The sequence below is a fragment of the Poecilia reticulata genome, linkage group LG9 (assembly GCF_000633615.1).
Source record: "Poecilia reticulata strain Guanapo linkage group LG9, Guppy_female_1.0+MT, whole genome shotgun sequence".
NCBI lineage: Eukaryota > Metazoa > Chordata > Actinopteri > Cyprinodontiformes > Poeciliidae > Poecilia > Poecilia reticulata.
Window position 1 is genome coordinate 28,102,979 of NC_024339.1, and position 27,646 is coordinate 28,130,624.

The 27,646-nt window shown below is 43.0% G+C and overlaps 1 protein-coding gene across 3 annotated transcripts in view; it reads right to left on the bottom strand.

Annotated features, from left to right (window-relative positions):
- Positions 1-1,863: 1,863 nt before the first annotated feature.
- The window catches only part of LOC103470552 (tetratricopeptide repeat protein 28), a 229,247-nt gene continuing 203,464 nt past the window's right edge, over positions 1,864-27,646 (bottom strand). For 2 of the 3 annotated variants that reach the window (XM_008419085.2, XM_008419087.2), the window contains 16 exons: positions 24,761-24,870; positions 19,871-20,000; positions 19,557-19,775; positions 17,563-17,722; positions 14,841-14,981; positions 9,768-9,912; positions 9,450-9,629; positions 8,786-9,330; positions 7,859-8,106; positions 7,643-7,767; positions 7,326-7,557; positions 6,892-6,968; positions 6,170-6,193; positions 5,353-5,482; positions 3,995-4,102; positions 1,864-3,872 (listed from right to left, as the gene is read on the bottom strand). In XM_008419085.2, coding sequence (XP_008417307.1) covers positions 2,266-3,872; positions 3,995-4,102; positions 5,353-5,482; positions 6,170-6,193; positions 6,892-6,968; positions 7,326-7,557; positions 7,643-7,767; positions 7,859-8,106; positions 8,786-9,330; positions 9,450-9,629; positions 9,768-9,912; positions 14,841-14,981; positions 17,563-17,722; positions 19,557-19,775; positions 19,871-20,000; positions 24,761-24,870 — 4,181 coding nt within the window. In that variant the 3' untranslated portion in view covers positions 1,864-2,265. The remainder of the gene's footprint in view (positions 3,873-3,994; positions 4,103-5,352; positions 5,483-6,169; positions 6,194-6,891; positions 6,969-7,325; positions 7,558-7,642; positions 7,768-7,858; positions 8,107-8,785; positions 9,331-9,449; positions 9,630-9,767; positions 9,913-14,840; positions 14,982-17,562; positions 17,723-19,556; positions 19,776-19,870; positions 20,001-24,760; positions 24,871-27,646) is intronic. The other variant, XM_008419086.2, reaches the window with a different exon arrangement.

The following is a 27,646-nucleotide window of genomic DNA, read 5'->3' on the forward strand; positions in this document are numbered from 1 at the left end:
CATCCTTTTCTAAAAAATGTATTTGACTCAACTAATTAGTTCAGAGGAGTCTTTTATTAATAACCAAAATATCATTCATTTCAGTTTGTATTCCAACTTTGCCTTTTCTGCCCCTTGCAGTGTCCTATTTTTAATCTTCTTTATTGTTGTTTTATGCTTTTATCAGATAAAGCACTTTGACTTGCCTCTTTTCTGAAATATACCACACAAATAACATTGTCTTTCCAAAACGATGTTTTTAACATTGTAAACTATCCTCCTGAGATGATTGTATACTGTTTTTAAGGCTGTTTTTTTTTTTTTTTTTTTAAAAACCAGTAATCTTGATGCTTACATGATTATTGTTAGGCCAATTTCTGACCTGCCAAACTTTATATTTTTTGTCACCAACCATGCTTTCAAGTACTATTGACACATTTTTAGCATTAAACAAGAGTCACTCCAATAGCTTAATGTTAGTCTGAAACAACTATTACATAATGCAACTTCAAACTATTATTTTATTTAATGACAAAAAAGCAATCAAATCAAATGTGACAAATTAATTGCCCCATGAAAACCATGAAATTACTTTATGAAGTAGTTCAAAACTCCGTTCAAGTTTTACTAACCACACTTTCAGAATCCAGAAATCCCTTAAATACAATCTGCTTGACAACAGGACGTAGGCTGAAGTGTCTGGAACAAAAATAATGCCTTCATCTAAAAATTTTCAAGAAAACCTAAGCAACAAATTGACACCTAGGAAGGAATGGGTCCCCAAAACATTTGGGGGTAAGAGAGAGAGAGGAGTTGAGGGAATGGCATTTGAGACAGAGAGATGTTACCCAATTATGGTTGTAGTGGGACAGTCTGGGGTTGCTTTGCTGTGTCAGAACCTGGAAGACATCCTGTAAATTGTGGAACCCTTCTCTATTAAAAAATCCTAACAGAAAATATTTGACTATCAGATCACAACTTCAAGCTAAAGCACACTTTGGTTATACAACAGGAAAAATGACCCAATGCACCTCCACAGGTTTTCCTGTGAATGTCTAAACACAATAAAGGTTTTGTAGTGGCCCAGTCAAAGCTCAGACTTTAGACCAACTCTAATGTTGTGGAAATAAATGGGCCCCTCATAGTGAAAAACTCTCCAATATGGCTTAATTTTGCAAAAAGTGGGCCACAATTCATCCATAGAGACGTAAAAAAAAAAAAAAATATTGCCAGTTATTTCATATGCTTGATAGTTGTCACAACTAGTTACAACTAGTTAGTCATGATGGTCTAACAAGTTATTTTTAAAAGGCATTTATGTTTTCACAACCAAGCTGGTTATAATAACTTTTTGATTTCAGCAAATGAAATATTCAAAGAATTCCAAACTGCATTTTGTATTTGCTCAGGTTATTTTGTACATTAAAGTGATGAAAAGCTAACAGAAACTTTAGTATAGGGAAATATACTTTTTTTCAGAGCTCCTTATCCATTTTTCTCTCTCTGGTTGATAAACCTTTGCCAAGTTAGGAAGACAAGAACGTAAACATTATGTTTTTTTATTGAAACAGTTTACTGGTAAATGACAGATTGTTGCTGTGAAACTGCCATGTTCAATCTCAAAAAAATCATGGGGGTAAAAAGTCATACATGGTACTTAACACTGAATAGCAAGAGAATCCATGCTTCAGAGCAGACACTCAGATCACAAAGAAATCAGGCAAAATGCCCTCTTGATTTCAATAAAAAATATTAAATTGATTTTTTTTCACTCTATCCATCTTTACAAGGTACAGATTTGTTCACTTTTAATTATAAAAACAGTTAATACTGATTGTAAAACACAAATAAATTTACAAAACATAACAATAATAATAATAATAATAATAATGTTTTTTATATTAACAACAATAGCAAACAATAATAACAATAATAATTAAATTTAAAAACAAAAAGTAGAATGGAGGGAAATAAGGTTTGTTGCATCTTTTGACCACACAAACAGCAACTTTTTTTGGGAAAAAAAAAAAAATCAAATTGCATTTAGCGCTACCTGACACAGTTACACACAAACACAGTATCAGGTCGTTGAGTATTTCTCATTGCCATTTACAGTGTTATGGGCACAAAGACAAGACAGTCTCCAAGCCATTTATTTCTGCAGGAACACACAAGTCAAAGAAATCCCTCAGACTGAGTTAGGCTTGATGGGCCATGGTGGTCCTGAAGAGGTGCCCTGATCCTCTGCCACCCAGTATAGTAAATTACAGAACCACTTTCAACGTTTCAGCATTTAGAAGAAGGGAAAAATCTTCCTGGCGAGAGGAATTTGTATCCGTTGCCAGCAGGCAGTCGGATAGAACGAGCACCAGGGCTGCTGCTTGTGGAAATTGTAGGCGACGGGGCAACTTTTCTGGGGTTGGAACAATGGTGTCCATTGGAAGAATTCTTGGTACCGCTATCCAGTGACTGCAGTCCCAGCTCCCGCAGCTCCAGGCTGTCTTGGGCGTCATGAGGGGAGCAGTGGCGTGGGGAGAGGTTTAGAAGGCTCAGTACGTCTCTACTGGCCGAAGCAATAGGTCCGGATGTGCTGTGGATGGCTTTGACGGGACCTAGATGTTGCTGCTGTTGAGCTGCGGCATTAGTCCAAAACGTCTTCAGGTTGTGGATAGCTTGGACTTTTTCATCAATGACCCCTCTTCTTAGTCGGTCCAGATCTGGGGCATCTGCTGATGTAGAACAGGCAGAGCCTGTAGAAGAGTAGGACAGAGCAGGAGACGGAGCGCTACCGGCTGGCGACTGGTGTCCAGAACTGGGAGACACGTTGCTGGGAGAGCGGGAAATGTGGCCACTGTAGGGAGAGCTTGGGTATTTCAGCTTGAACTGTGCATGGCTGTCCAGGGTGGGCGAAGGGTGGCTACCATCTTTTTGGGAAGACTCTGAGACTGCAGGGCTGTTGTATCCAGAGCTTACCTTCTGCAGGGAAGAAGACCGGGAGGGAGGCTTGGGCTTGGGGGAAGACTGTGCTCGACCACTGGCGCTGCTGTTGGGACGACTGAATGCGCTGGTTTCGGAGGAACGGAACGTACCGCTGCGAGCTGAGGCCGCAGCAGGTCCCGTCCCGCCCTCCGCTCCAGCCCGCTGAAGACTGCTCACAGCTCGTAAGTGGCTGTGAGTTTCCTCCAGAATCTTCTGGGCCAGCTCTTGAGGGTCCAGATGAACGGGTTTTTCTTCCTGCGACTTGACAGTGCTGTCCGTCTCAGTACTGGACTGGTCAGATTCACCTGTGTCCGAGCTGTTCACCTTACCCACCTTCTGGAAGGGCGAGTTTGGACTGGGCAGGAGGGATGTTTTGACAGGAGACGTCGGGGTGCTGACGCTGCCCCGTGACGATACGGAGACCATGTAGCCTCTCCCTGCTCCCGCGGACCCACCAACACCCCTGCCTCGGTGGTGTCGCTGACTGTGACCTGGTGGTAGAGGCAGCGAGTCACAGTGGCTGCCCAGTGGCTCGCTGCTGATAATGGAAAAGCCCTCATACTCCTCTTCGTCACCTCGTGTTCCCGCACCTGCAGCAGCAGCTCCTTGTGGGGACGAGCGACTGCGTGGCACATGTGGGTGTTTGTGAACAGTGTAGTGTGCTGTGGCGCCCCCTCGTTGTCGATGACTAAGGAAATCGCAGTCTGACTTGGAGGCAAAGCTCATAGAGGAGGTTACAGAGCTGAGGCTGTAGACAGAAATGGCATCTGATGCTTGATTGTCCAGGCATGGGGGAGAGAAAGGAAGGCTGGAGTATCCCACTGGCAATGGGTTAGAGACAGACTGAGCCGAAGCCAAAGACTCAAGGGAGGACGAGCTGTCCAGGCTCAGGCGCTTGGGCAGTTCTGTGGAGTCTGGAAACAAAGCAAAGAAACATATGCATGTGGAAAAACGAAACAAATGAAAACTGTAGCGGTCCAAAAACAAATTTAGACCCTGAAAGTACAAAACAGATAAAAAGAATAAACTAATTTACCAAACAGTGCCAGCAGAGACTGAAGGGCAAAGTGCAAGGTGCGCCGGTTAGCCAGTTTGCCCGTCTTTAGCACCACTTCTTCCTGTCCTACCTCACATAAATCAAATCCTGCGCAAAGAAAACAACAACAAAATGTAATTTAGAAACGATTAAATATGACTGCGACTCCATGCGTGCATGCATGAATAGCTAATATATCTCATTTGAATTTAGATATATTATACACAGAGTGATATAAATCAAGTGTTTATTATTTCTGTTAATTTTGATGATTATGAAATATGGTTAATGAAAACTCAAAATATATTAGTCTGATGTTTTATATTACATCAGACTAATAAAAAAAATGTTTTTTTCATACGGCAACATCTTGAAGACATTTGACTTGACAGCAGACAATCACTCCTCCCCCACTCCGTTCACAAGGTCATTGCTGAAGCAGCTCACTCTTTATATAGTGCTTCATGCAGGCTTATTTATGGACAGATTAACTGAAGGGAAAGTGTGGTAGAAAAAAGATCAATGGTCATCGATGATAACAAGGGTAGATTCACGAGGTATGGACTGCGGCTGGCATCAGTGCTCCAGAAGCCACTTCCGATGTTTCCAGGACATGGGCTACATCTGTTGCAATATGTTAAGCAAATCCTGAACCAGTGGCAGAAACATCTGACCTAAAAACAACTTGAGATCTAGTGTGATGCTTTCACAAGTGACATGACTTAGGGACGTTTCACTGTGTTTTACCAAGCCCAAAGTCAGGCCAGCTGTCCGTCAGGAAATTCACACTTCATTTTTCCCTCTGCTGACGAAGCTTTGTGGAGGTTCTGATGTCGACATTTTTTTCCACCCGCCCACACTGGTAAAAGTGCCAGTAGCTACTGTAATCACCATGGCATCAATGCGAACTTGCCTGAATCTTTGAATCTTTGATGAATCGTCAAGAGGAAGATAAAAGACACCAGAGACAACAATACCATCCAGCTGAAGGTCAATACTAAAGAAACCTGGGCTTCCTGATCTCTGTCATATCACATCACATTTGTTTTTTAAATCACTCAAAAAGAACCCTCGATCAAGTATTGAGTACATACGCTACAGTACATGGGGTTACTTTTCAGTAGGCCGACGTTTCTGTGTTAAAACGTCCCTTTTTTGGGGGTTTTATGTGATATAATTATTTTTTCAGAAACAGTTTGGAAAATATATGTTATAACTGAAAAAATAAGGCTTTTTTTTGTTGTAGAGTGTATGTTGATTTTGTATAAATGAAATCATTCTACAATGTTCATGCAAAGTTACTGAAGATGTACAGGAGACACAAAGAAGCAGTCTTATTTAGTTAAGATTTAACTTACCAAGAGCAGCCAGAAATTCATGGCATCCAGGCAGTCTCCACAGTTGTACACTGATGGACACCTGAATGGGCAGGAGGGAGAAGTCCTGCTCCTTCTCTCCTGTCTGCAGTTGGACTAGCACCTGGTGAAGCTGGAAGACAAAGAAGACAGGACTATGAAATTAAAACTCTTATTTTGTTAAATGATTAAATGTGATTTATGGAGCAGGTTCAATAGCTCTGTGCTGCTGATAGTAATTTCATTACCAATTTAAGTTTCTAGAAATGATAAAATACAAACCTTTTAATGAAGTACAGAAAATCTTTCTTAATATGTTTTAAATCCTTTGTATTAGTTAACGAGACAATGGGGGCGGGGGGTAGCTGCAGAGAATTAGAACGCTAAGAATTGGACCTTTGTGGGAATGTTCACATGGACTGAGGATTACATATCTAACAACAGAGAAAACTTTGTCAGCTTGACGTAACTGTGTGGAAAGTAAAAGAGAGCCTTAGCTGCGCCATAGTAGCTTTACATCATAGCTTAATCCCTGCAACTATCCTGAAACCTTCGTTTGAGCTGTAATAATCCGAAACTGGAAATCCTTCAGCAATCAAAGGAATGGAAAAGTGCACAAATATACACAACAAATGGTAGGTTAGCTTCCGACAGCCATGTAAATGATCAACAGCATCACAAAAGTAGATTATAAAAACCATCATAAAGCCTCTTTACAAAGGGTGCCGTTTTCCTGATTTTTTTTAGCAAGTTAAATAGGTAGAGAGAGGAGAAGCAGAGCAGAGTGAAATGCAGTGCAGGTAGGTGAATGGTCACTTACCATGGCCACCATATTTTTGACAGCCTTCAGATCACAAGGTGGGTGCAGGGAAAAGAGAATAGGTAGTTTTTAAATACATGCACACAGTTTGCAGATAAAGGTTAAAAAGATTCAGCCATAAGAGGAAATGAAGCAAAAAGGTAACGCCGGTGTGTAATATCGCACTTCGGTGCAATCAGCACACATAGACCAGTTGGAGCATGGTTCATGTTATACCTACTGAATTTGTATAATCACTGCCTAACTGCACGGTTTCTGAGTCCAAGCATGTGATCGCCACATGTACCACGTGTACAATGATAAACCTCTGCTGTGTAACTCTTAATTCTCTGGTATTTCAGTGGTGGGAGAGAAAAATAATTAGTATGGTTGCTAGCACTGCTAGTCCTGTTTGTAGGTCTTTTGTCGCATCTAACCAAAAAACCTTCTTTCACACGTTTGCTACCCCTTCACATTCCCCCCCCAAAAAACGGTAAAATCTTGTATTTTCCTTTTATTTCTCAAATATATTCGTATATCACATAATAACCCAATAAAAATATGGAAGCTTCAGGATTCAAAGTGAAAACAAACAAACAAAAACAAAATCAGAAAAGTTCAAAGAATACGATTGCTTTGCAAGGTACCGTTCTTCTAAACACTTTCTAGTTCAAACGGCACATGTCATTTGAAACCAAGATCAATTTCATACAGTGCGTTTGTTTGAAGCAGCAGGCTCTTACCCGGTTGATGAGCTGCTCTCCTGCCTCTGAAGCAGTGATGAGTTTGCACAAAGCCTGGAGAGCTGGCGGCGGCAAACCTAAGGGTTGGGAACAAAGGAAGCTCATTGTCATTCATTCAAGAAACAACATTTATACCTCAAAATAAGCCACACTAAGCAGATGTCCCTCAATGTGAAATGATAGAAACATTAAACTAAAGAGATTACATTTTTCAGTGAAACAAAAGAAATAAATTAGCAAGAGACCTGCAAGTGTATCCAAAATGTTGTACCGTTACATTTTTTTTAAGTGGTGCTACTGTCAAATGGCTTTTCATTTCACCTTTAGCATCTTGAACTTTCACCGGAGGATCAAAACAAAGAACAAACAACACGTAGCTTGTTACGGATTCCGAATCTGTCTGACCTGTGATCTTCAGCTTGTGTCTTACATACCCAGTAGTGACTGTAGCGTAGTGCTGCACTGCTGGAGCCTGTCTCCTGGGTCAGCAGTGGGAAAGAAAACTGCGGCAGGAATACCGGTGCCTGCAGAGTCGAGGCGGAAGCCCACGGCTGTCAGCAGGGCCTGCCAGCCGGGAACGCCCCCGACCTTGTTCTCCACACTCTGCTGGGACGTATACATCGAATTACGTTGGCCATTTTGTATCCTCTGAAGAGACTTCTCCACCTGAAAGAACAATAGCAGCAATGCATCGGTTGTGTTTGTGTGCTGCCGGTTGTCAGATGTCGCGTTGCTCGTGTTGACGTCTCACCAGATGAAGTAAGACTCTCAGAGCATCACGAGCTCGGTCTGGATACTGCAAAATTTCAGCCAGCGCTTGGCCAATGAGGGAAGATGGGCTGTTAAGCTTCACGTCATTGCCAATCAGCATATATCCTGAAGGGAGAATAAAGCAACGAGAACAAGTCATTTCATGGTCATTTCTGTTCGACTTCAACTGAATTAAGGCACAAACAATGTATCTAACCTGCCCAGTTGGACGGATGAGAGTACTGTTTGCTGCTCTGTACAGTTTTCATGGCATCTGCTAGCGCTGCACTAGCCTTGGTCCCGTTCAGCAGGGCAGAGTAGAAAGCATGGACAAAAACCTTGGAGGCCGCAACGGGTACAGGCCACAAGGACACGAGAACACACTGAGCACCGGCAGCCAGGAAGGCTCTGGTTAGTCCCACAACACCATCTGCTGTCACCTTGCTGCTAGATTCTTGGTACGACCTGCAGCCACGGTAACAAAGTAGACATTTGGTGTGAGGTTTAGCTTTTTTCTACAACATTGCAATGCCTTCTAACCACCTCATTTTTCACATGTTGTCATGTCACAAACATAAACCTTAGAATGTTTAATTAGGAGCTTGTGTGATTGCCCAGCACAAGTAGCACACATTTCAGAAGTAGAAGGGCACTGAAGAATCGGCTGACAGGACAACTGTTACATGCTTCACAAGCCTGGCCTTTATGGAAGAGTGGCAAGAAAAGAAAAGCATGTTCAAAGAAAGCCAACAGAAGTTATGCTTGCAGGTTGCTATAAGTTGTGTAAAGGACACACCAAACTAAGTTGTTTTGGTCAGATTAGTTTAAGACTGAACTCTTTGAGTCGACATCAGCCGTGTGCTCAAAAGCTTTGACGATGCAATAGTGTTTACTAAAAAGAACAGACTTGCTCTAAAGTGTTTTAAATATAGATACACCCAAACCGTTTCACGTTAATAGTCACAAAATGATTGAAAAACATGCCTCATATTCCCTCCAATTCACAATTATGTAAAATATTGTGTTGGTTTATATATACATAAAAAAAAAGTTGCACAAGTTTAAACTAACAACATGTGAAAAAATTCAAGGGGTATAAATGCTTATGCAAAGCGTTGTTTGTCTCCACATCCATTGCACCTACCCCAGCACCACCAGCTTCACAGGCAGCCTCAGGTCCAAAATATCTGCGGCCGTCAGCAGGAACTCCTGCAGGGGCGGACTGTCGCAGATGCTCTCCACATCACTGCCGTCATCCTGCATGTTGAGAGACTCTGGGATGGTGTAGCCGCTGCCAACGGAGCCCTTCCTGCCTCGACCGCTGCTGCCTCTCCGACTGCTCGTGCCTCTGCCTATTGTTCCCACCCCAACAGTGGCACCTGCCCCGCCGGGCACGCATTCGGGGTTCGGTGTGAGCACCAGAGCCGCCAGTTTCCAGGATATGTGGGTGGCAAAATGGGCGCATTCAGCCTGCGTGAGAGCACCCATCACCCTCTCCTTGGTGGCAGATGAGCCAGTGAGAGGTTGACACCCCAGCAGCTCTGCAACCATTAGAGCTTCTTCCTCGGCGGTGGGCATGGGTCCCCAAAGCCAGCGGTCCATCACAGGGGAGGGTAGTCTAGGATTTCCCACCACTGCTGCCATGGAGACACCACCACAGGGAGCTGGTCCAGGACGCCGAGAGTGAGCCTGAGAGTACAGCAACACAGTTTAAATGTGCGCGACGACCCAGGGGCAGACGCTCGAAGATTTATTAAAAGACTAAGACGTCGTATGCTAATGAAAGTGAACTGAATGAGAATTGGAACCTTTGCGCTGAATCCAAGGCCGTGGATGGAGGGCACAGCAATGAGGCTGAAACGCTCGTACAGGTATTCGTTAGAGGAGCTTCCTTTTAGCAGAGCAAACGGGATGAGGTACAACTCTCCTTCCAGGACCATCACTAGCTGTCTATGTCTGCCAACAGGCCCGCTGGAATGCATCAGCCCCTGTCAAATAAAGGAATGAGAAAAAAAAACAACTTTTTGTGGGTATGTGGTGATTTTTCTTGTCTTAGGCATTGCACAGTTCTTCAACAAACATTTGTAGGATGCAGTCAATCACTAAGAGAGGCGGCGCTCACTCACCCCCTCCATAGGTGCAATGAGTAAGTCGTAAAGTGCCCGCAGTGGAGGTTTGCCAAGGTTGCTGGAGCGTCGAGGCAGTGAGGAGTTACCATCTTTGGCAGGAGACATAGTGTTACTGAAGAGGCTAGTCATACTCTGACAGCTCCTGCACAGACACCACAGAACGAAACAGAGGTTTTATCTTGTTCATCTTACTGCAACAGTGCAGACTGAGGAAAGATTTTTGGAAAATCTCTCACATTATGTTTTTGATATGAACTCATCCTGTTTTTTTTATTATTACTATTACTTATTTTAATGCTGGTGAATGTGTTAAAGTTATTCATTGGCCACACTTCTCAGACTCCCTTGAAAATTTACACCATTGCATTGGAAAGCAGGCTCCCAGTAATTAATGAATGTGGATTTTGCTTTGGAATAGTGGACCAGTCCAGCTGGTGCCGATTGTATGGCAGCCTCACTTCAGCCAGATGGCCCCACGGTAGCTAAGGCTACAATGTAGCTTACCACTGTCAGCGTGTCAGTGTGTGCATGAAACCTAATATGCACTGGAGTCCTCTGGACTCGATAAACCGCCATACGTTTACCATTTACATCTTATCCATGAGTGACGGTATGATGAAGCGGAAGATGGATAGAGAAACTGGGGAAGTAATGTGGGCACTGGTCCAATCTATCATGGTAAAGTAAGAGCAAAGGTAAAACCTCCAGGTTAAACGCCCCACCTGTAGTCATGAAACATGAATCGTGACCAAGAGAATTATATCCTAGACCAATGGTTCTTAACCTTTTTTGAGGTACCGGACCCCCCAGTTGCATATGCGCATTCACCAAACCCTTCTTATTCCAACCCCCCGACACACAAAATACTTTGTGGTATTCTGATTTAGTAATGTAATGACATTAGCTGTGTAACCACCCCCACAACCCCGAAAAGATGCGACTAAGGAGCAGATTTAGACTACAGAATTTGGTAAAAATTGTGAGTTTAGCTGAAGTAATTAAAGACAAAAGTTCAAATCCATGCTGAGAGTGGGGCTCCTTCAATCAGTACTCCTCCGCAGCTCTGATTGGCTAAGCAATGTAACGTGATCGTCTGCAGCAAGTGATGGCAAAGCAGGGCGTCATCACAACTTTACACAAGTGTGTCTTTACCTCCGCGGCAGAGGCTCCGCCGAACCCATGAGACCGACTCACCGAACCCCTGGGGTTCGATTGAACCCAGGTTAAGAACCACTGGCTTAGACACAAACGACTGAAATAAACTACCTCCTCTGTTCAACTGTTGAGCTCGGCATTAGGAATAATGTGAGGAGCTCTGTCATTTGGGAGGATCTTGACCTAAAACCACTGCTCTTCTGCTTCAAAGCAAACAAGAGGTGGTTCTGGCATCTGCTCAAGATGCCTCCTAGGCATCTTACTCTGGAGGTTTTCTTCTAGATTAGACCCTGGGGTCTGACCTGGAACTTACTGGAGGGACTATACTCCTTCCTGCCTACTAATGCTTTGCGAGCCTTGAATTGTAAAGGGGGAGTAAGGACTAAACTATACAGGACCAGCCCAAATATTTGTTATTTAAATTTCAGTGTCATCAAGAAAGGAAATCAGTACTTAATGCTCTTGTTTTTCGTTCCCATCATGTCTCTGTTTATTTGCTTTTTTCTGTGTAAAATGACATTTAGATGAACTAAAGAGTAGAGCAAGTCAATTGTCAATCGTAGATTTTTTTTTAATGCTTAGAAAATCTATGGAACATTGTCAAGAGGAAAAATTAGAAAGACCAGAACCAAAATGTAAATGACTTAACATCCGCTATTAATGCAACTTGGGCTTCTACTACACCTCCACAGAACCACAGGCTGATCGGCTCCATACTATGTCACATTGATGCAATAATTCATGCAAAAGGATTCCCAACAAAGTGTTGAGTGCATAGAAATGAAGATGTTAAACAGAAGCCTGATAATGTAATCTATTTTTTGGAGACAATTCCTTTTTTTATCCCCTATAGGAAATAATTATCAAAATTACAAAAAAAAAAAAAGGTTTGAAATATTTAACGTATATAATAGATTACTTTCTGTAATGAGTGACAATCATTTCACAATACTCTATTTTTTTTAGATGTACCTGCTCGTTAACCTTCCACTGATATTATACTGCTATTATAAACGTTCCCCACTAGATGGCAGCATTGCCCTTCTGTGGTACTACTAAGATTAGAAGAACTGACCTTTTAGCTGAGTCCCTCCATAAGCAATAGGTAATGAACAGCAGCGCTAATCTCATCCTATATTGTCTTTTCTATGTGCAGTGCAAACCCAAAGCCATACATTTGCTGGGTTGCAGCATGTGGGATAAAAGAGAGACCCTTTCTTTTGAGGCATATATGGGGTGAGACTGAATTAACAGCTCAAACTCAGCCTCACCAACACCCAGCACACTGAGAACTGTGCTAATGGTGGCCCTGGGGTTAGAAACCTTTTGCTTGGCCCTGTGGGTCCAAGCTTTATGTCTGAACGTGTCACTTCACTCCATCTGCTCCACAAGAGCTAGAGTTTCCTCCGGACCCCTGCCAACAGACATCTATCCTGCCCTTCTGGTAGCCTCAGGCCACAGGCTTCCCTCCAGCTTCTCAACACTCTGTCTCTCTCCCAGGCCTTGGCAAGAGACTCCATGGGAAAGCAAAACAATCGTTTGTTAGCCTGACAGGAGGAATGAGAGAGGAGGCAAGGTTGAAGCCAAGAGAAGGTGTAGAGTGCAGAGCGAAGCAGTGAATTTAAAAGACAGCAGGCGGTGAGGTTGGAGGTGAAGACTGCATTCGCCGGCTGTCTACCTCAGTCACAGCTGAGAGAGATCAGAAGGCTAAAAATGTCAACAAGTAAATCATTGTATGAACTGACCTATTTTCATCCCCACAAAATGAAGTAATGTGCGTTTTCTTTACAAAATGATCCCTTTTAAAGTAGGCTTCATATTTTATTTGGATTTGCTGTCGTTTCACTGACAGCTTCATCAAGACCATCAAACAATCTCATTATGTGTTGACTGTTCGTAATGACCTAATGCTTTACACGCTGATCGGATTAGACAGACTTTCATCATCACCTTCCCATACTAATCCTTTCAAGCGTCTCTGTAAAGATTAGAGATAAAAGAGAGCAATTGACAAACCTTTTTAATCCTCACTGTATTGTTCCTGAACCACTTCTAATACAATTCATTTGAAAATTATTATACAGATGCACCTAGAAATCATCTGGTGACTGGAATTGGCCGCGTTTGGTAATCGGCTCTCGTCAGATTAGTGAACACACCACATCAAAGCACAGCACTATCCATAACGCTCTTCAGTTTTGAAGCTGCTGCTGAGGGAATACGACACAACTTTTTTTTACCATATCAAGAAGCCTCTTGAAAAGAATCAATCTATTTGCAATCTGATAGCTAGGATAATGTTTTTCTTTACAAGTATCGCACTCAAAGACTGATGATAATGCTAATTGCACTAAATGCTAATATAAATCACAACACAGTTTAAAATGTTGACTCTGTTTTCACTGTGTTGCCCTTTTATGTTAATAGCAAATTCCCGTTCAACAAGAATTATGCAGCAATAACAACCGTCTCTCATACAATGTGACTTTGTACATCTAATCATAACAGTTTCCTAGACTCATAGTCAGAATAAATGAATGGTTTAAGCTAATACAGGAAATCAGAGCTTCTTTCATATATTAAGTTAGACACATATGTTAATTATTTCTAAATTGTTTAGTAGGAAAAAAGTCACATCTTCTGGTATGGCACACATTCTATTTTCATTTGATGACATGAAAAATGTGAATTTTCTGTCTTTTAAAGGGGTAAATGAGTTATGCAACACGTCTTTTTAGCCATTTTTAAATTGTTCAGATCCCCCTGTTACATAAACTGGATGATTTTGCTTTATTGGTAGATTTCAGTATTGGACTCTTTCACTATACACGTTTTACTGCAAAGCTACTTACATTTTCAATGTATGGAGAAAGTAAAAAAAAGATAGGCCTCTATATATTTTGCCATTTATAGTTCTTCAAAAAAGAAAAAAGATTCTAATTGACAAAAATCTTTGAAAAGACATTGGTGCACCTCTAGTTTTATTAATTCTGTATTCTTCATCATAGCGACAAACTGCATAAAAATTGATGCAAAATGTCAACGTGAGAAGACAAAACAAACAAGCAGAGGCAAAGAAAGCGCGCTAATGATGTGAAGACAAACCTCAAGAGAAAGGTGTTTAAGTGTTTCCCCTCATTTTCTGTGGTTTATGTATTATGATAGAAGACAGGCTCCTTAGCATGTTCAGCTTTATAATTCAAAAAATTTTTTTGAGGGCAGAAAGAATGAGAGGATTATTACCAGCAGCCCATTAAAGGGGCTTAATGAGCACGGAGACTCAATTAAAGCTGGAATTACCCCCTCATCAAAGAGCAGCTCAACTGTGGACTAGGACAGGAAAATATGACCCAGACACACACACACACACATGCACATACACACACTTTCTTTGGATATGCATTACCTATCACTGCAATGTACAAGAATAGTTGGGATTTTGCTAATAATCACACACAGTCCAATAATGGACATTTAATAAATCTGCACAACAAACACGGACGGCACAAACACGGGCCTTACTGGTGTCTGGGGTAAAGACTCATACACGAGTGTGTGCACGCAGACGAACACACACACACGCGCGCACACGCACGCACACACACACACGCACGCACGCACGCACGCACGCACGCACGCACACACACACACACACACACGGCTCCATCAGAGGAGAGAGCTGATAAAGGCTTTAGCAGCTTGGCTTTACTCCGTCTATTTAATAAGGAGGATTCACATGCTGCCTCTGCGCCGGCAAGACAATGGCAAAGAAAGTCCTTTCACAGATGAGCCACAATACCCACGAATCTCCTTACCCAAGCACATATTTTTAATCTTCTTGTTTTGTATAGAAGAGGTTTTCAGTAGAATTTGGCGACTGAGTGCGTTACGTTGACGTGCAACCGTCCCCCCTACCTGTTGAACAGGTTGTTTCTCGACACCATGCGCAGGAAGCCCGTCGGGTCGGTGACCGAGTTGAGCTTGTTGTTGAGTTCTTCAAACTGTTGGTCCAAAAAATCACCCGCCTCGCTCTCTGTCTCACTGCTAGAACACCCCCTGATGGAGGAGACAGAAAGAGATGGAGTCAGAGAAATAACCATAAAAATATTGGCAGAGGAAAAAAAAAAAAAAGAAACAAAAAGTGCCTCTCGAGCACAGCAGACAATGCAGAGACGTACATTGTTTCTTCGTTGTTAAATCAACTCCACACACTCCCGATCCACCATAAATACACACTATTCAACCCACACATTTGGCCCAATTTCCCAGCCTTGAGCCGACACCCCGATGATAAGCACAGTTAAATCCTTTCATTATAATGCTGGTAATGCTGATCTAGTCTGTGGGGAGTCAGCCACCCCCACCCCACTCTTCTTACTCCACACCACTCCTCCCCGCCTATTTCTGTCTCCATGTTTGAAAGCTTTCCTCTAATGCACCAAGAGTTAAAACAAACCAAATGTCGGATTTTAACTCTACTCACAGCATCGGGAGGAGGACTATCTCACAAGGAAGAAGTTGGAAACACAAAAACAACATTCTTTGAAGACAACTTAAACTGTCTCAGCGTATCACTGCTTTCTTTTGGCAACGTCTTGAATAGCAGGCATCAACTTCGTGGTCGTTTTTAACAAGGTCAGTCAACGACAGCTTTGATATTTTGAGATATTCATATAGACCCAACCCTTAACACCTTCTTAGTCCATCACCACAGGTTATGCTATTAAATGCTAAATTATTCATATTCCTGGCAGATTCAGATTTCACCAAATGTTTCTTTTACTTTACCAACATCTTTCTTCACACTGAAAAGATAAAGATGTGTGTCAAAGCATAATGCCACAATGACCCATGCATTTTAGCAAAAATAAAAAAAATATTTCTATGTTGGACATATATTTTATATGAAAGATAATGTCAAAAAGTTATATTAGTTGTCAATTTAGAATCTGCAGCAAAGTTCAAGTAACTGCTATTTTAATCATCTCAACAGGTTTAAACCGGCAGCTCTGTAACTGGCTGATGGTAATTAATGACCAACACAGGATGTTGTGGCTACAGCATAAAGTACTACTAAGAAATACAAGATGTCACTGTGGAAAGTCTTACGGGACGTGAACAGGAAGTCAAAAGTGAAATCTAAACTGTCATGGCTGATGGTATGAAAGGTGTAAAAGACTCCAAGAACCACTACCAGGACCGTTCTGAAAAAAACTGACCCTCCTAGTGGTGACACGTCAAGGTGGATAGGAAAATAAACACTGGATGTTGTTTGACTGCACAGATGTGGACCAAGAAGGAATCCAAGTAAGGCACACAAAAGCCTACCTGGCCTTTGAAAAAATGTTATCTGAAGACTTCTGCTCTTCTGCTTTGTGGCGGACTGGCAGAATCCAATTATTATTGGCCATAATGAGCATCAGCGAAGCTATTCGATAGGGGCATCAATGAGATTTCCTGTCAAAACTGTTTATCCTCACTTCTCTTTGTCAGCTTTTGTTTCGCACACATTCTCTTACCGTTTCACTTCCACCTCATTCATTTGGTCTCCAGTCATTTCAGAGTGCTGCAGCCCCTTTGTCTGCACTCCAGATAGTGAATGGGCTGGTAAGTGGTGCCATATTGTGCCCATCCAGGCGCAGTGGTGTGTATGCAACTTCCCTTTGGAGTAGTAAATGAGCTGATAATGGGGCAGGAGGGCCAAGCTGCCACGGCATTCGAGACAGACGCTGGGCGCACCAGCTGGGCACCATGGATCAAAAACCAACTAGAGACGCATCAGAATGGATTTCAGTGGGCGAGTTTAACTTTCACTCCTACGTCGGTTCATCTTTCGTCTCTTTCAGAGTCTCTCTGGCTGCATCCCCTGTTGTGTGTTAGGTCTTTATTTACCGACCTCGGCTCCTTTGACTCTCCCCATTGATTTTATCGCCTCTTCTCAATCTTCTTCTCCTTCTGATTTTCAGAGTAACCCCCTTTATCTTTTGCTTCACTTCTGATGCACTATTTGTCAGGTGGACTCACCATTCCTGTGCAATACAAAGAGCCGTTATTCCATCTCATTTATTTCCTAGGAATGGAGAGGGGACTCTTTCAGACAGGCGGTGGGTGCGGGGGGTGCTGTCATCCAAGGGTTCAGTGGGGCAGAATAATGCCCTTTACACACAGAGGCATGGTAAAACGAGCTAGATCTGGGGATAAAAACGCTAAGTTTTGGCAATAGCCTAGACAGAACATCACTTAGTTTTACTCTTTCCAGCTAGAGACTGACAGCATGTTTAATCTGTGATTTACAGTATTAATTTGACTCTCTGTCGATGTATTGAGGAGATTTACAATCTGCTGACTGTACTTCTAAAAAAGTTACAGCTGGTATACATCAGTCGTGAAACTTTCACGTGCATTTAGAATAATAATGAAGAGGGACGTATTTAAGCCAAACGTGAACATTGCATTATTACGTAATTTATGCGTATCATAAATTTTGTGCAAGGAGAGACAGCCCGACGACTTTGCCCTCCAGCTACATATCCCAATAAGAACTGGGACACCCAAAGCCCCGAGAGCAAGCGCCCAAAACATACGGCTCAGAACTCACGGAGGGATTAAGTGATCTTTTAGATGCAACCCGTCCTACCTGCTGTAGTACGACTCGACTCCCAGGGCCTCCCGAGCGCTGGCAATGTGCTGCTCCAGCGAAGAGCTGCTCACCATCCCACCACCACCTCCTTCCTGGAAGTCTGACCCTCCTTCTGACACGCCCTCACCGAGGTAAACCTCGTGAAACTTCAGGATTCCTGTGACAACAGGCACAACAAAACCAAAGCCAGGACTTATTCCCGTTTCTCGACATCCATTTCTGCTTTGTTTCTGCGACTTGTTCACTACACCAGGAAACATTTGATCATTCAAACCGAGAGCTGTGGGTAGGGCCATGTGCAGCAGTGCATCTGTGAAAGTGAATGAATAAAACAAACATTTATTCAATAAAAGATAAGAGTAGACTCTCTCTGCCATCTGGTGCCTGCTAGATCTGTTTCACGCGGGAGGGAATCTGCGAGATGGGCTACATGCTGCATGTGTGTGATTTCTCTAGGACTTTGTGAGAATATAACGTTACATTTACAAGAACCAACATCTAGGTACACACACTCATGTCTGAATTGTGCAGAATTCACGCAAACGTAGAAACGTTAGCTTTAAACCCCCCTTTGCTACCGACGGACCTCTCTAGAACTGGCCATGTTTCGGTGCCAGCTGGATGCCAGGGAATGCCAGGAAGTGACAGACAGGCGATTAGCGAGCAAGTGGCACTCTCTTTGCCTGGGGTGATATTTAACGCTTTGAAGAGCTACACTGCTCTCTGTGGTGTTCTTTCTGCTTAGGAGTCTACCGCCGGGGGTCAAGTTCAGCTTGTTGCCTAGGAGTTCATCTTGATCAAATGTTGAGGGCCTGTGGCATGGGACGTGAGTCACTGCTCTCATTTCCTTTCCTCACAACGGCAGCAAAAGTGGCCTAAAGTAGAACTAACAGTACGGCAGCCACAGGAGGCGAGTGACATGAATTGTAATTAACCCGGAGCTTTCTCCGTTCCCTTAATTAAAGAGGAATTTCACGAGTCATGTGTACAAGAGGGGACGGCTGGGGGCTTCACCTGGAAAACTGCATTTGTTCTACCGAAAATAGGCAGAGGGAGGAGGTATGCAAAGATGCAATGTCCACTTTTATTTCGGAGGACATTTTAAATAAAAGCTAATGTTATATTTGTGGGAAGTTGTTCCTAGTGTTTGGCTATGACACAGATGACACAGATCTGTGTCACTATCAGTTAGTACGCTTCGTTTGCAGATGATTTCTAGGGTGAAGAGCAAGGCTGGGGGTGCAAATCCTAACAGTGGAGAGGCAGGTGGCACTGCCACATGGTGTCAGATCTGATCTGCTGCCCCTCTGTCAGCTGCAGTGAAGCCTCCAGCCTCCAGACCCTTTTTTCTGCTTCGATTTGAGGAAGTTATATTTGTGTTGGTCTACTTGCCACTGCAAAATAAAAATAAAATATATTGTACTATCAAGATACTAAAGTGTTTCAGCACATTAGTTAAACAATGTATAACACAGTTGTAGGATTTTATGAGATAGACCAATGTATAATTGTGTAGTGGAAGGGAAATTTTGGAAAGTTTGTAGAAAAACCTTCAGCTGTAAGTCTTGTGGCATTGAATTTTTAATTTTTTTTTTTGCCAAATGTTCATTTCCAAACAGCTCACGCTCAGTCAGATTGGATGGAGAATGTCTCTGACCTCTAAAGTCTTGTCAAAATAACTTCACTCAGGTTTGGAGATGCAGCGTTTAAGCCCTGGCTGTACTTTAAGTGAGCCTCCATCCAGGTTTGAAATCTTTTGCAGCCTTTGACTGGTTTTCTTCGGGGCTGTCCTGCATTTAGTTCCACCCATCTCCCAATCAGACTCCCATAGTAGTATAGGCAGCATCACCACCAAGTGTTTAGAGTGATGTGCAATTTTCCACCACACATCACACATTGCATACAGCATCATTGTCACAGAAAATCCAACTAAAGCTTGGGACTGTAACATTGCAAAATGTGAAAAAGTTCAAGTCCGAGCGTAATCTTACCTGCCCCTGGAGCCAGTAGCCAGCTGTAGAGGTAGCCTGCTGCCATCGAGAAGTACAGCACCAAGGCTCTCTGGCTGTTGACTGTGTCCAAGATGTGCTCCACCGTTACAGGCGTGTAGGGGTCCGAGTCCTGTTGGCCCGTCTGTCGCTCCACCAAGAGATCGGCGAAGGCCCGTGTGCGACCGCGCTCCGCCACGGCCAAGGCCTCGTCATGGTGGCCTGAGGCATTTAACAATGGTTAGAAATAAATAAGAAGCAAAACACGAATGTAGTCATGGGAGACGTCAAGGAAGGAGGGCGTCTCGTTGGCTCACCGAGGCTGACGAGGACCCTTTGGAGAGCCTGGTAACAGGAGGTTTGCAGGTCAAACAGCGATAGTTTATAGTCGGTGCTGTGCTGGGCCTCGTGGCGGATGGTCTCGAACAGTGCAGACGCCCGGTAGAGCTGAGGACGAACAGCAATAGGGGATATTTTTTACACTTTAAAACTGTACAGTTAAGAAATGTCAGTGTTCATACCACTGATACAGAAGGATGTCAGGTACAACCAAGAGTCCTATCGCTGTCTGTTTAATCCAAACTTACTACAACTACTACTCTTCGTGAGAGCAGCTACATCACTCTTCAACAGGCCTTTAGCATCATGTCTTTAGGCTAGGCTGTGAAGAGGGATTGAATTTTTCAAGCAAATAGATAGTGTTTGGCCACTAGATGGCAGCATCCCACCTCACAGGTCATCCTTAATGAGTCTTTTTTTTTTTTTTCTCCAGTTCTCCTTCCCTTCTCAACCAAGTAATGCACAGTGGAGTAGTTGGTGAATGTCTGCTAAACACACATAAATCTGTTCATCATCTTTTATTACCTGAATCTGGCAATGAAGAACAAACATTGTTGTAATGCTTTGAGAGCTTAAAAGCTCCATGTGTGTGTCACTAAATGTTTCCACCCAGGACCTGGCTGTGAGGTTGAGGGAAGGAGGGTGACAATAGACAGGCGGGGCATCAAGGCAGCATAGCCCAGCAGAGCTGATCAGGAGTGCTGATTCATGTGAGCCGTTATTGATTTCCTATTTCTGCACTTATAGCAGCCCTGTTGGATGGCTGGTAGTGCTACAGGGCAGCTCTCCGGGAGACCAGAGCAAGCAGAGAGATAAAGAAAAAAAAACATCTCTTGATCACAGTTTACACAACACAAAAAGCTGCAAAACAGGAAAAGGTTATTGCCAAGTAGTCAACATGTTTTTTTTTTCTTTTTTAGGATCACTCTGGCCGTGTGATGCACAACAGCGAGAGCGCTTTTATTCTGAGCACTTGTACATGGATTCACTCTAGCTGATGTGGCGTATGCCAAGGTCATGCAGGAAAGTATGTCAGAGAGAATAAGAGGGGGAGGGAGAGGGACGGCGAGGAACCGGAGAGTTCTGCTGCATTAGTGCTGGGCTCAGAGCGGCTCGTCTCAGGCTGATTTCACTGATGGGTCTCTGGGCTGATTGTAGCTCGTCAATCTGTTAGAGATGTGAACGCTCGCCTGTGAATGAAACTAATTCCCCACAGCATCTTTTCTCCAGCCTGATCCTTTCTATCACAAATGATGAGGAAACAAGCCCAGATGGGCCACAATCGCAGCAATGTGAGAAGGTTGTAGTGCGAGTACAATCTCTATTATTGAGAACTGTATGGAAGACCATTGTGGCCCAAAATGTAGGGTTGAATACTTTATCAAATAATCTATCACATAACCGAACAATCGCATATACATGCGGTACTGTAGGAGTTCTCTACTTTTTTTTTTTTACCTTAAAGCCCTTCTTCAATGTACAATAAGAGCTCTGCCTCCTATTCTCTCCATCAGAGCTGTGAACACTCTAACGCACAAGTCTGTGGCGTGCACCATTTACTGTCGTTTATCATTTATATGTGTGAGATTATTTTTTTTATCTTATTTTTTTCTTTCTTTTTTTTCCTTTAATAAAAAGAAAGAGTGTTAAATAACTTTGTCCGGAGATGACTTGTCAGGATCTCTGGAGCATCAAGGCTTTGGTTTACTTCAACAAGATGCTGAAGCCTCCTTTTAGTTTGTAGGGAGAGAATACCTTACGGCTCCGTTGTGATTAAGGAAAGTACCAAAATCCTTTCATCGTCCTATTGAAAATTTGGAGACAAGCTTCTCATTGATATTCCACACAGGACAAGCAGAAGTTTATCAATTACTTATTTTCCTATAAATTCAATAGTTTTATTAAAATGGAATTTAATTTCTTCTCAGACATTTTTCATTGTTAATACAATTTCTCAGAACCATCACACTTTTCTATTTCCACATACTCTAGTTTGTACATGGTGACTTAAAGGCCTGTTGCTCTAATCATGTCTGCTACTAAATATAGTTTCATATATATAAATAAATTTTATGTGTCGTTTTATGGCACACAGATTCTCTTTAAAACATTAAGCTCTAAGAAATCTTAATGTAATGAATGTTAACAATGTTAACAACACACAAAAAAAGCTCATGGTTTTTTTAAAGCTAGGGCTTGGAGACCAGGAATAGGGGGAATTATGTAATTTTTCCTAGGAAGAATGGTGTTTGGAATATATTAAAAAGGGAACGGGTTTTCTTGACATATCAAATTTTAAATTTCACAGGAAAGCTCTGAACTATCGGGAATTTCACTGATATTCATATATATTATATGATAAATCAGCTTGCCAAAGTGATACTATTTATTCAGATTGCACTCTTATTTTACTGTCAGTGACATGACGTGGCTTTTATCTGACATGTAGAGTGAATGTCAATGTCATGCTGAATCAGTAATGTAAGCAGAGCTTGCAACACGCGTACCTCTAATGATTTTTTTTTTCCCTTTCTAAAATAAGCTCTCTAGGGAGGTCTCATCCTCTGTAGCAGATAAATTCAGACACACTGGCTTAATCTACAGTAGTCCTGTGATATTAAAGGAAGCACAAACTTATTGATTCAAACTCGCAGGGATACGAATGTGAGGAGCCCATCTCAGAGGGAATAGGTGCTGTGGAAATAGCTGATGTAAATCAGGACATGTCAATCATGGAGGCACTGTGAACGGTAGGCTCACAGATCGGGCGATAGCGTACAATAGACTTTAAATATATCCAGGATAAGCAACACGAGTTCAAGTACTCCCAATCTACACCTGTGGTTTGCATCAGGAATCCAAGTGTATGGCGTTTACAGCTGTGGTATAAAAACGGGTCATTTACCAAGGTTATATGTGCCGACAGTCCAGCTCATGAATAATTAGTTGATTTATACTCTGAGGACACAAGCGTCCTCTTCCACCACTGATTCACCGCAAGCGGTGCAAACCGACAGGCAACAGAAGAAAAAAAAATAATACTTGAAATATATATGGAGGGAAAGGATTTTAGCTCCAACAAGGACAACAGACTGAAGAGCTACATGTGAAAGTAGGACATGCTGGTAAAGTGGACAGAAAACGATGCCTTTATGAATAATAATCTGGAAAAGTGTGCTGTGGCATTTGTATTCTACCCCTTTAACACTGGCAACCCTAATTGAGAATTACTGCAACCAGCTGCCTTCAGCAAAAGTCACAAAATCAGTAAAGAGAATCCCGGCATGTGTAATTTAACCTCAGTGTAAAGTTAAAGAATGATCAAGGAACATTGCACACAGGTCATAGATGAAGTTGCTTAAAGCAGCATTTGTTTATAAGCAATATGCCAAAGTCAGAATATCAAGCAGAACAATTTTCAACCCATCATCTGATTATGGAAAGATTCATGGAAATCTGCAAATCTAGTAAAGCACTCCCCAAACCAGCTATGTAAGGTAGAGTGGCAAGTAACTGAGAAGTTACTAACACCCTGAATATCCAATCCCACTACGGTAGTGGCTGGATCAGGCTAAAGGGACGCCTAACTTCAACTTAAACAGGGGATCTGGATTGGATCTATGGGACCAGGTTAAATCTAAAAAAGAATCTGTGGCAAAGCTTAAAAACTGATGTCAGAGACATAATCCGACAGATCCGAGGCTGTAACTGCAGCCAAAGGTGGTTCTGCAAATTACTGACTCAGGGGGGCCGAGTACAAATATACAATATAAAACCCATACATCATCCTCCTTTCACTGCACAAATATGCAACACTCTTTTGTTGATCAATCACATGCAAACCTATTCAAATACATTTAAGTTTGAGGTGGTAAAAAGTGGGAAGGATACGTGCAATGGAAAATATGTTGCACTAGCTTGTTAGAATAATATTTTGCTTTAATTGAACACAAATTCCTCAATATGACTCACACATGAGTCGCCACGTTAGTTCGGTCTCCCTTTCCCGGCTCTTGTTTCAGATAATTGCAAACAGACAAACTTGCTTTTTTTTTTTTTTTTTTTTTTAAACTATGATGCAGGGACTGGGAAGCAAAAAAAGAAAAGAAAGTAAAGCTATCTGGGTCACTATGATGGTATTTGCGCACGTGTATCATAACAAGAGTGTTTTGGACTAGATCTTTGAAAATGAAAGCAGCTGAAAAACATCCCTGCAGACACATGTGACAGCCACCGCTGGCTGGCTCGCTGTCAGGCTTGTGTGTGGATACGCGAGCCAAGAGGAAAAAATTAAATCTTGAGCTGCACTGTGTGGACAGACTACAGAGAGAAGGAGAGCGAGAGAGAGAGAGAGAGAAAGATGTTTAAGGGGATATTCCATGCCTGCCAGGTGGGCAGTGGGCTGAAGAGGAGTGAATGTGTGCGTGATACAGAGGTTTGGGGCCTCCTGTGACAACGCACACTGATCTAAAAGAATAAAATAATAAAAAATAAAAAAAATCTTCACTCATCTGTCGCCTGTCTGCTGCTGAGATGACAGCGTTTACCAGCTCTACAGACTCCTCAGCGTATCGCCAGCAAGCCGCGTTCGTGCTCCCCTTTCCTCTCCTCTGGGCTCCTTCCATCACCATAAGGTTATTACTGAGAGCTTATTTCCCACCTTTTATGTGTTTGGACATCTACCTCCACCTCTCATTTGTAAGCGTAGCCAACCTCTAAGCCAACAGATGTGGGCTTATTGGAGGTCAGTTTTAACTACATGGGGGTGGATTTGCTGGAAGGAGTCCAGGTAGAGGAGATGTGAGGAGGAAATGAGTCAAGGTGACTCAGAGGAAGCAGAAAGAGAGAAAGAGAGAGAGATGCTTTACCTGATGCTGGGCCTCCTCCAGATTCCCACTGGCCCACAGGGAGAGGCCGAGACGATGGCGGATCTTCGCCTCGTCCTCGCGCCGAGCCAGCTGCTCCGCGAGCCGCAGGCCTGTCAGGAGGGGAGGAAGCGGAGGCAGATGAGAAGACGGAGCACGGAGCAGAAAATATTCAGAGCAGACTGACTCTTGTGCGTCTTTGTGTGCAACAGATGTAAGCGTAGCGTGGTGCTGCTGTTCTGACAGCGAACAGGTTTGGAAATTTGGCCTCGGTTGTAAGAAACGGCTCGTGCAGCGGGTTTTAAGCATGCGCCCGCCTCTGGGCGAAGAGCGTCGGTAGCGCTAATCGGACTGCGTGGTAATCAATGCGAAGGATTGAGTGGCTGAGCAAACACAAATACGCGTGTAATGCTTGCTTGGAGGGTATCACAAAAGGAGTCGACAAATATTTGCAAGCACATTGATGGGCGAATAATGGGCTTTATGCAAACACAGCAGAAGTCTACTTTGGGATGCTCTGAGAGATGGTTAGTGTTTGTTAGGAAGACAGGGGAGTATATATACACAAGCACAGTGAGAAGTACACATTTCCTTTTGTTTTTAATGATGCCCCAATGCTGCTTGTTTTTCTAAGGTGCATTACATTGACAACAAAACCTTTAAAACAAGAAGATGCTTTAACTTATAATGGATTTTCATCAATCCACAAATGGTAGAAACTTTAAACAGGATCAAACATACACATACAACTCCATCGCTTCTTCATTGGTCATCCTTGGTGGAACGGCGTTTCTTCTATCATTAGAATCACAAAGAACTAGAAAAATGTAGATTTGATAATAACTGATTATCTAACCATGGAAAAATCTGTCAAAATTAATAAGCAGAATGTCTCATGTGGGAAAAAACATACTGTCAGATGAGGAAAAAAAACACCCAATCTTGTTTTTTTTTATTATTATTATTACTAAGCTTACATATTGTATTATTAATATGTCCAGAAAAGAACAGTTCAAATAAACCACTAAAATCTTTCAATCATTATGACACTTAAAACCATTATATCTGTTCTGTTTGCAAGCTGCTGATCGGTGTTGTACGCCTAGGTGTGACTGTTCGGTATTTGTGCCGAGCGAAATCATCTGCAGAGCACACAGTTTGTTTTTTCACTCTTAATTCGTCAAGCAGCGAGGCCGATATCACATCTTTGCATGTGTTCTCGCTCTGCCTGCCGAGAACCCGGTTCTGCCCAATTACAGAGATGAAAATGCCCCTCTGTGCAAGAAAATGATGGGGGGAAAAAAATTAATAAAAAAATAGCAGCGCCTGAGCCACACATCACCCGCAAGGTGCTAAAAGCTCAGCAAGCCTGCTACAGTTTACAACAAGCTATTTCTCATGCACATTCCTGGTTAACATGGTCTCTGTATCTGGAAGTCCATTCTCTCCGCCCGGCTGTGTGACAGAGAGGTCAAAAAGCGCTTTCGGTCAAAGAGAGGAGGAGAGGTGGGTGTGGGGGGGGAATAGGCCAAGCCGGCCTAGTCCCTAGTCCGCTTTTCTCCGCTTTCCCGGAAAAAAAAAAACCTGCCTGTGGCTGGACCAGATAAGCCGAGAACAGAGAGTGTGACCTGAAAATGGCAGCCTATTCCGCGAGTCCAGCACACCAAGCGGGCGTAGACTTCATGGCTCCTTCATGGCCGTGCAAGTCGGCAGCCTTTGAAGGCGAGCCTGCAACGGTCTTTCCTCTCTCCTTATCTCTGCACACACCCTCCCTCAGCCTGACTGCATGCCCTCTTCCCCCATGCATCTGCTGTGCTCCTGTACCTACTCCTCTCATCTCTGAGCTTCTGCCCCCCCCTCCACCCCCCCAAAACACCGCCCTTTCCACCCTCTACCTGTTTCATCTTCCCTGTGGTGGCACTGCTAGCAGTGACTCTGCACTGCTTAGGGCTCATTAGGCGCTGGAGCAAGAGAGAGGAAACAGATCTAAATTATCCTTTTTATTCTCTGACAGCATCACCTCTCGCTCTTTTCAACTCCATTTCTGAGCCTTTCATCTACACACACACACACACACACATCCTACAGCGCACACACACACACACACAGACACACACAGACACACAACCACACACACACACACACACACACACACATCCTACAGCGCACACACACACACACACACACACACACACACACACACACACACACACACACACACACACCTCAGGGTCTTTTCCACACGCACATGTCATGCGCATGCACGGTGCCACTGAGAAATAACCTGCAGCGAGCACGCACTCAACACACATGGCAACACACTTCCCTTTGATCATGACCACATGTGGAACAGCGAACAGTGGCGGGGTTATTGTTGAAAAATGGAGATAACAGCACACACAATTTCCACTAGGATGAAGCACTGCTTCTGTTGTGCTGTGGACTCTGGGGATGAAAAAAAGTGCTGCAAACAGCTGCGAGCGTGGTGAAACACAGAACGCTACAGGGGGATGCACGAGGCCTCGCCTGATTCTCACGTACATTTTTGCTGGTCATCACATAAAGACCTAGATAGATGTTACAGGGAAAAGTATTCAACACTCTGAAAACTGTTTCATAGTTTTTCAAAGCGTTAACTTCAAACTTCTGTCCTTTTTATTCAGGACCAGTTTAACTGTTCCCCCAAAATAAAAGCATTCCACAGTCCGTTTCACTAGAGGTTTGCTGTGTTCAGAATGATGTGAAATGTCGAGACGTTGATCTCTGCATCGCCTCCAAAGTTACACTAGGTCTTTTGGTTGTTTCTCATTTAGGTTTGCCTTGCTTAAACTTGGACTTGAGTTTAGACGGATGGACATGTGTGGCACACTCTTTCCACTTATTAGAGGA